General features: G+C 43.7%; 1 protein-coding gene and 1 pseudogene across 1 annotated transcript; both read left to right on the top strand.

Annotated features, from left to right (window-relative positions):
• Window positions 1–1,892: 1,892 nt before the first annotated feature.
• LOC139469874 (cytochrome P450 2H2 pseudogene) lies at window positions 1,893–4,730 on the top strand (annotated as a pseudogene).
• Window positions 4,731–5,078: 348 nt separating this feature from the next.
• On the top strand, window positions 5,079–7,934 carry LOC139468755 (cytochrome P450 2J5-like). The gene has a single exon (XM_071250885.1). The coding sequence runs from the start codon at window positions 5,194–5,196 to the stop codon at window positions 6,715–6,717; it is 1,524 nt and encodes a 507-aa protein (XP_071106986.1). The 5' UTR covers window positions 5,079–5,193; the 3' UTR covers window positions 6,718–7,934.
• The last annotated feature ends 1,790 nt before the right edge of the window (window positions 7,935–9,724 follow it).

The raw sequence follows: 9,724 nt of genomic DNA, 5'->3' as shown, positions 1-9,724 counted from the left end.
TATTTGTACTAGTTATTTCAAGTGAACGCGTAAAAATAGGCCCCTCTACGCGTACCGCCTCCACCAATCAAGGGAATGTACAGTGTGGCGAAACTGGAAGACGTGTATGTTGGATTTGAATCAAGGCCAGTGAAACTATGACAGGCTGTATGTGAAAAGGCGAAACATGGACCTTGGACCCAGATAGTATTTTATCAGTGGTTGATCCCGTATCAAAGAATATCTTCTTGGCCCACTTTACTTTGCCCTATATTTCTCTTATGTTTCGGACCGCCTCCGTGGTCTAATGGTAGAGCGTCCGCCCGGAGAGCGGACCAAAAGACGTTAAAAGATGGTACTTGTTGTGACCCAGTCTAGTGCTCGGCATTAAGGGGCTAAAACAAGGACTGGTCAGCTCGGAGTAAGTATACTGTGTCTGAGTGGGGTATTTATGTTAACTGCGGCATGGTATCTCAGTGTGCTAGCACTATAAATCGGCATCAGTCCGGACTAGAACAAGCAGCCACACACACACATACACGTGCATGCACGTCGCTATATAAGTGCAATAATCTTGGACGCGACGTTAAACCCCATTTCACCTCACCTCACCCCCCTTATGTTTCTTAATCTGTACAGGGACAGGTGTCGCCGATTTACTGTGCAGACAGTAAGTTACATTTAAAACCACTTGACCGACAATAGAGCTGCACATGCACTTCATCCCAAACCTACAGGTACAACATCTGTATATTATCATTTGATACCGTTCCACAAGTGTGCCTCACTTTCCCTGAACCATATTATTTTCCCTCCCGCCCATCCCTGACTAGAATGCTATAACCCAAAATAAAGCAAGTCTTATTATGTTTTAACAGGTTCAGGGCTGAATCTCCCATCTCTCTGAGGCTCCTTTCAATTTAAATGAATTCTGAATAATCAATGTCCATTGGTTGTCAAATTTGATGACGTATATCGATCTATTAGTTCATGATTACCCCATTTACGCAAAGACATAACTATATATCAGACTGAGTCTGCATTGTTACATTTTTCTTGAACGCAGGTGATTCTCACTGCTGTTCACTTGAGGCAAACAAAAGTCAGCCCTGTAGACTTTCAGTATACAGGTGACCCCTGGCTTTGTATATTCAACTACAGGAAGGGGGGACGGGTGGCCCAGTCGTCTAAGGCGCCGCGATTCGCTGTGCAGAGTTGCTTCCCTTGGGCACGCCAGAAACCTATGATTGTGGGTTCGAATCCCGGTTCGCCCCGATTATGTTTCTAGGCTTGTCAGCACCATACCCGTGCTCGTGGGTTTCACCGAAGTGGTAAACGTCTGAGACCTGCATCACTTCGGGCTTTCCTCCCACATTCAGCTGACACACCGCGATATAACTGGAATACTGTTAATAGCGGCGTTAAGCCCAACTCACTCACTCACTCACTCACTCACTCACTCACTCAACCACAGGAATTGTTACATTTTTCATTAATGCAGGTCATTGTCACTGGTGTTCACATTTGAAGCAAACAAAAGTCAGCCCTGTAGACTGTCAGTATACAGGTTACCCCTGGCTGTGTATATTCAACCGCAGGAATTCGTAGCTGTACACAAATAAAACTATTTTTACTGACCCATGTTTATTGACCCATGACATTTGGCCTCGAAGGATACAGTGGTCAGTAAATGAGTCGATAAAATAGGTTTGTGAACAGCTGCCATCGATTGCTTGTGGTTCAACGACGCCATAACGACGGATATATTCCTGCATAGTGCTTAACGCAGTGCAGCAGTGTGTATTGACACAACTCGAAACCCAGTTTTTTCAATGCGATGATGTACCCCAGAGGCGTACTTTGAATGCACATGCATTGTCCTTGGTCTGTGGCTAAAAATAACCTATCGCGTTCGTGGGACAGACTCTGCCCCAACAACGAAAGCCTCGTTACGCTGTGAAGTCAATCTGGGTTGAACAGTGGATTGGGAGTGTGGTCCGAGGACAGAGTATACGGAGAGACACAGAGTAACAATGTTGGAAGAAGTTTTCACCGGATATGCGACTCCGATTCTGGTATCAGGGATATGTCTGCTGGCACTGTGGCTCAGTACCAGACGTCCATCCGGGCTACCACCTGGGCCGAGACCTTTACCTGTCTTAGGCAACCTGCTGTCCATGAAACCTGACTTTAGGGAACAGTTTCAAGCATGGAGAAAACTACACGGAGATTTGTTCACTCTCTATCTAGGCAACCGTTTAACTATAGTGTTGAACGGATTCGATGCTGTGAAGGAGGCGTTGGTGAAGAATAGCGAGGTCTTCGCCGTGAGGCCCTACGCAGTTGTGTTTAACGATCTTTTCAAGAACAAGGGAGTGATATCAAGCAATGGGGACGTGTGGAAGGAACAGAGAAGATTAACCCTCTCCACGCTGAGAGACTTTGGAATGGGGAAAAATATGCTTCAAGAAAAGATCAATGAGGAGATTAGGGTTTGTCTTGAGGTTATCGCAGACCAGAAGGGACAGAAGTACGACACTAATCATATTATCCAGACATCCGTGTCGAACATTATTTGTTCTATGGTGTTTGGGAGACGATTTCAGTATGACGATCCACTGTTTATAGAATACCTGAGAAGGACAGACGAGAACTTCAAGGCAGCTGGGAGGCTTGGCGGTCTCAACTTCATCCCATTTGCAAAGTATATTCCTGGTGACCTTTTCTTGTATCACAAGACAGCTGAGAACATTGCGTTTTACGAGGACAGGCTGATAAAACCTTCCATTGAAGAACATCTCAAGGCCTTTGATGAGAATAACATCGACGACTTTATCGCTGCATACATCAGAGAGATGAAGGTTAAGGAGAAACAAGGCGTGGAGACGTCCATTGGATATGACAATCTGGTTAAGGTCATCGGAGATTTGTTCATTGCTGGGACCGACACCACGTCTACTACTATTCAGTGGATACTGTTGTATCTGACAGTTCATCAAGACATCCAGGCTAAATGCTTCAAGGAAATCGAAGACAATATTGGAACACAGAAACTGCCCGGGATGACTGACAAGCTGAAGCTTCCTTACATAGAAGCAACCATTACAGAAGTACAGAGGATCGCCAATATTGCTACCATAGCTGGATTCCATGGCGTCACCGAAGACATAGTATTCAGAGGATATCGCCTCCCCGCTGGGTGCATTATCTTCCCAAACTTAGACTCTGTCATGATGGATCCTGCAATTTGGGAAAATCCTGGACAATTTCGACCAGAGAGGTTTCTCGGTGCGGATGGTAAATTCACCAAACCCGAAGAATTCATCCCGTTCTCAATGGGTAAGAGGGCGTGCCCAGGAGAGTCACTTGCCCGGATGGAGCTGTTCCTGTTCATCACGGGTCTCCTCCAACGGTTTCAATTCCTGCCACCGGAAGATGAACCGCCGCTCTCGATGGAGGCTGTGCCTGGTGCAGTGCTGAAGTCTCAACCCTTCAAGGTCGTGACTGTACCTAGGAATTAGATTGTGTCACTGTGTTCTTTATAACTGAACAGGGATCGTGTAATTATGTTGAAAATATCACGAAGAGAGTTAGTCATTTTTGTTGGATCACCAATTACATTTTCGAAGGTATAAATGTTTAACGTGTATCAAAACTAAACGCAAGGATGTGGGGGTGGGGTGGATGATGTGTTTGTTGGTTCCGCGTATGCGAGTAGATGTTGTTACAGACTGCATGATGCAAGGTATAGTTGCCAGTAGCTCTTATCTTAAAATTACTCTTGTAGGAAGCCAATGGAATTAACAGAGGTAAACAAGTATTAAATTTTGGTTTGTGTTTGTAACAATGGTGAAGACCATCAATCGCAATGTATTTTGACTTCTCCCCTATGAGTGAGTGAGTATGGATTTACGCCGCTTTTAGTAATATTCCAGCAATACCACGGCGGGGGACACCAGAAATGGGCTTCACACGTGCGAACGCTTTAACCACTAGGCTACCCGACCGCCCCTCTCCCCTATGAAGTGTCTCGGGTTGATCACTGGCGGTTAACTCTCAATCGGACATTGTTATACTATCTCTAGTGAGCTGTGCTTGCTACAGCAAGTGAGTGAGTAGTTTTACGCCGCTTTTAGAAATCTTTCAGCAATATCACGGCCAGGGACTCCAGAAATAGGCTTCACACATTGTATCCCCGTAAGGAATCGAACTTGGGTCTTCGGCGTGACGAACGGACGCTTTGCCCTTTGGGCTACCTCATCGCTCCTCAACAGTAGGTGATATGCAGTTAATTGGAAGCCCGAAGTTACGCATATTCAGGTGGCAGACATTTACCATTAAACATTGGGCACTTTTATGATATACAGGATTGTTAAATTCAGTTAATTTTATTTCTAAACAGTCACGTCTTGTGTTAACCCGGAGTAATGGGTAGCTGGATAGTTAGAGCGTTCGCTCGTCGCGTGTTCACTTTCCATTGTGGGTTTACTGTATGAAACCCAACACCAACTCCGTGATATTAAATAAATAATGCCAAAAACGGTGTAAGGCATCACCCACTCACAGTATCCAGCGTTTGTATGTAGTGCTATATATTTTTTGGTAAATGTGCTCGGAAACGAGAACATACATGTTGCATAATTTCTTCTTTTGTTGACTCTCGCTTACCCAGTAGTGCTGAAGTGGAACTTAGTCACTATTTGGTAAAATTATTAATTATGATATAATTATTAACTCATACTGTAATACTAAATGAATAAATATTATTAAGTCAATGACTCTTTTTACAATTTCATATGTTATGTAGTAATATCAATGTTCAAAACATTTAAATTACTAAAACATCTAGGAAAAACATTAAATAAAAAAATCTAATATGTTAGTCATCAGAAATTATAGTCCACTTTCTCACACAACAAGGCGTAAATTCTACATCTGAATGGCAATGTGGCGAGCTGGTGCACTATTCATAGTACCACTAAGGCTATTCTATCCCTATCCCGTTCGGTAATAACCTCTTTCAGTCGGTCGATACCCTGCGCAGAGCAATGCGGCGGTGAGCCTGGTATAGTCAGTCTTAATCGCTTTATTGACTGCGCTCATGGGCCGTTCCGATTTGTCGAATTATGTGACAGGTAAAATGTGTCTCGACATGTCTGGGATTTGGGAGATGGTTGTTTATAACAGTCGCCCTTGCAGCTGTAACCTGTAAGTATGGACCAGCTAACGCAGATGATTTGTGACAATGTTACTACGACCTTGATTGTCGTTGGATCCGTGCTAGTTGTTGTGTGGCACTGTAGCAGACGACAATCACAACTTCCGCCCGGACCCAGACTGCGCTTGCCTTTGTTTGGAAATATGTTTTCATTTACACGGGGCATTAGAGAGGCGTTACAAGAATGGAGGAAGGATTACGGTGATATATTCTGTTTATACCTCGGACAACGCCGTGTCGTGGTGCTGAACGGTTATGACGTCATAAACGAAAGCCTTGTCACACACGGGCACTTGTTCGTGAAACGACCAGACCTGTTCGTTTCTGAGTATCCCAATCATGGCAGGGGCGTTCTGGGGACCGCTGTGACAGTTGGGTTGGAACAACAGCGAATAGCTGACGTTTGTCTCCGAGGTTTTACAAGCGGATCCGGGAAGGACATTTTGGAAATTAGGACTGGCGAAGAAGTCAATAATTTACTACGGCTTATCAAAGAAGAAAGTGGTCGAAATTTGGACCTACGATTTTTTATTAACTTCGCTGTCACTAATGTCACATGTTCTATTTTGTTCGGCAAACGATTTGAAGATGATGACCCACTCTTTGTTGAGTATTTGAAACGACGACAAGAGGATTTTAGTTTGACGGCCATTTTAGAGTTTATGCCATACCTGCGTTATTTGCCAGGAGATATATTCAATATAAAACGGTTGGCCGAAAATGTTGCATTTACAGAGGAAGAAATAATCAAACCTTCCATAAAACGCCATGAGAAGGATTTTGATGACCAAAATGTGACTCTTGTATCGGCTTTTTTAAAGGAGTGCCAAAATCTGGGCTTGCCTGTGAATGATGACCATCTTGTTAATATTGTTGTAGATTTGTTAATTGCTGGGTCGGAACCCACAGCTGTTGCTATCCAGTGGGGTATTCTTTATTTCATTGCTTACCCTGATGTACAGGACAGAGTCTACCAAGAAATCAAACAGAATGTAGGCTTGCATCGTGTCCCGAACATGTCGGATATGGAAAGCCTCCCTTATGTTCAAGCAACTATTTCCGAGGTGCTGAGGTGTGTGAACGTAAATCCTTACGGTGCCCGGCGGTTTGCTTCCCGTGACGTTATGTTCCGGGGATACCTTATTCCAGAAGACACAATGATTGTACCTGTTTTAGAATCAGCGTTGTTTGACCAAGAACATTGGGACAACCCAGAAGAATTCAAACCGGAGAGATTTCTGAATGAGGAAGGGCATTTTGTAAAACACAAACAATGGATTCCTTTTTCTATTGGTCAAAGCTCATGCTTAGGTGAGCAATTGGCAACTTTGGAAATGTTCTTGTTTCTCTCAGCAATGATTCAACAATTTCGGTTTCGGAAATCAGAAAAGTCAAAGCCGCTATCTTTCAATTCCGATACAAATTTGTCATTCAGACCTTATCCGAAGTGTGTTCAGTTGATTGACAGGCACCGTGTAAGCGAACATAGGAATAACATTCCATCATGCTACCTTCGTTAATGACATGGTTTGCAAACGCGGGTCACCTACACACCGCACGATGTGTATTGAATGATGTGTTACCAAGAATACGTGTGTTAGCAAGGGAGTATTTAAAACTGCATCCTCTATATCTTCAGGGCTAGCATTTCGGTTAATCTACAATAACGCCTGGATCCATTCCTGTGGATCTTGCGATCGCTAATTACCCGCCATTGATTTTTATTGACATTTTACCGACCAATCAAACGTCGACATAAGGGAAAGAGTAAGGGAGGTAACTCGAATTACAAAGAAAACAGGCCATTCCCAGTTTTAATGGACATGAAGACCTCCTTTTAATCATTAAGATTTATTTAGTGCTCTCTTTTGCGTCACGTTGTCGGTCAGTTTTTCAGTGTTGAATGTCTCGCAAACTCGATCCTGATCAATGGAACTGTCCAAACCAACAATTAGGCTGGTTTGGTATGTTAGACCTAGCAGCTAGTCTATCAAATTGGCAAATGTAAATCAAAGGCGGGTTGGAAGGGATCCTGGGGTTAGTGAAGGTTTACCGACATGCGAGCCCTGCATATACAGATGTTTAAAGGGAGGTCCAGTTGCTAAAGTGTTCACATCCTGACACCAAAGGCTTTTTATTGCCCAAAAATGTACAGAGTGTGAGCCCATGTGTTATGTCGTGATTTTGCTGGAATATTTGGAACATGTGGCGTAAAACCATCCTCACTCACATTTTGAGGCGACTAACGGGATCGGGTGGTCAGACTCGCTGATTAGGTTGATGCATGTCATCGATCCCAATTGCGTGGATCGATGCTCATGATGTCAATCATTGGATTGTCTGGTCCAGACTCGATTATTTACAGACCGCTGTTATATAGCTGGACTATTGCTGAGTGCGGCGTTAAACAACAAACAACAAAACATTTTGATCTAGATCTAACGTCGTGAGTTCTGTGTATATAACCACCACTTGTATTCCCTCGCGGAGACTTTGGTGTAAAAGTGGTGACTCCGAACTTGTTTGTGTGAGAGGCGACTGAGATTGAGCGGGTAGGCGCTGGGATCGTACAAGGCGTTATGTTTCTAGGTTTGTCAGCACCATACCCGTGCTCGTGGGTTTCACCAAAGTGGTAAACGTCTTAGACCTGCAGCACTTCAGGCTTTCCTCCCACATTAAGCTGACACGCCGTGATATAACTGGAATAATCTTAAAAGCGGCGTTAAACCCAACTCACTCACTCGTACAAGGCGACATGGATTGCTCAGGAGGATCAACACTCAACCATGACTGTTCGTTCGCGTGTTGTTTAACGCCGCATTTTTACTGGTATTCGGCGTGAACCCCCGTAGTCGTTTGAGAATGAGTTGGTATGTAGCAGTGAGGTAGAATCTCAATACTTATATATGCATTGGTATTGTAATTTATTTGATAATAATATTTACCTTGATATTTATTGAAAATTGTTTTTCATTTCCATGTTTTTTTAATTACTGTTTATCATTGTATTCATTGTACTAATAACGTCGCAAAATAAAGGTACATCAGACTTTCAAGCCTGTCATTTGTTTAGAACAAGACCTTTTGATCTCAGATCAGTAATTGACGTTCAAGGCTTAATTGAGAAGGGGCGCCTGACTTCGTTGATGCATGTCAGCGTATCCCAATTGCGTAGAGCGATTCTTGTGACGTGTATCGATTATTTACAGACCGCCGACATAGAGCTGGAATATTGCTGAGTGTGGCATTAAGTAACAAACAAACAATCAGACCGCCTCCGCGGTATGGTGGATAGGGTGTCTGACTGGAGAGCGGAAGGTCAGTGGTTCGAACCCCGGCAGCGTCATACCAAAAGACGCTAAGTGTATCTCTCGGAATGCACAATCAAGCCGGTTGTGGTACGGAAATGTACAAGCACGCACGCACGCACGCACGCACATGCTCTCACACAATGTTCACCCGCTGTTACAGTTGATACTTAACGTGTCTCGGGTTTAATTCCACTCACGGGTACGACGTGGGAAGCCTATCCTAGTGTTGTTTTGAAGGGTATTTATAAAAACATGATATAGCCTTCAAATCATGCCACTCTGTGTCCACAGCAAGTAAATGTTCTCCATTATCAGTGAGTAACCACAAAGGCTCTCTAATCTATACATGGAGAGATCCCGTGGTGATTTGGTTAGAATTGGTCCCCAGCAACCTAAAGTGGTCAATAGCCGGGACCTAATGGATTACGTGTCATCGTACCTTTGTTGTTTGTTTGTTTGTTTGTTCTTTAACGCCGTACTCAGCAATATTCCTGTTATATGACGGTTGAAGATACTTCAATTAATTTTGCACCTAAGTTCGATGTTCTACGCGTAATGTTCGAATGCGTAGACGCCGCACCCAGCAATATTTCAGCTATATGACGGCGGTCTGTAAATAATCGAGTGTGGACCAGACAATCATGAGCATCGATCTACGCAATTGGAATACGATGACATGCATCAACCAAGTCAGAGAGCCTGACCATCCGATCCTGTTAGTCGCCTTTTACGAGAAGCATAGTCGCCTTTTACGGCAAGCATGGGTTGCTGAAGATCTATTCTACCCCGGATAGATTTTCACGCGTTTGTCGTCGTACCTCGACGGCGTAGATCGTTGCTCACACTATCGATCACTGGACTGTCCCGTCCTGTGTCGATTATATACAGGCTGTCCTGATTCAGTTAGAATATTGCTGAGTGCAGCGTCAAACAACAAACAAACACACTGACACATGGTACATCTTGGACAAAATCGACAACAGCCGCACTAGTACTCAATATATATTTCAAAGACACAAGTAAGTCAATGTTAATGGAAATATACACATTTTTACAACAGTAGTGGTGGTCGTCAGTTTTAGGGATTGTCTATTAAGTTTATGGTGTTGGGGCATTCACCCAAATGTCTTGGGGAAGCCCACAACTCAGTATTGCTCAGGACGCCAGTGAACGATTATGTTTCAGTAAGATCTGATGACAAAATACCCCCATCCCA

This window comes from Haliotis cracherodii, unplaced genomic scaffold, assembly GCF_022045235.1.
Source record: "Haliotis cracherodii isolate W230 unplaced genomic scaffold, xgHalCrac1.p SCAF_2, whole genome shotgun sequence".
NCBI lineage: Eukaryota > Metazoa > Mollusca > Gastropoda > Lepetellida > Haliotidae > Haliotis > Haliotis cracherodii.
Note: the sequence above shows the minus strand (reverse complement) of the source record. Positions and strands in the feature narration are given on the sequence as shown.

What these genes read in the sequence shown, in the direction of transcription:
- LOC139468755 (XM_071250885.1), top strand. Translation starts at nt 5,194, where the DNA reads ATGGACCAGCTAACGCAGATGATTTGTGACAATGTTACTACGACCTTG.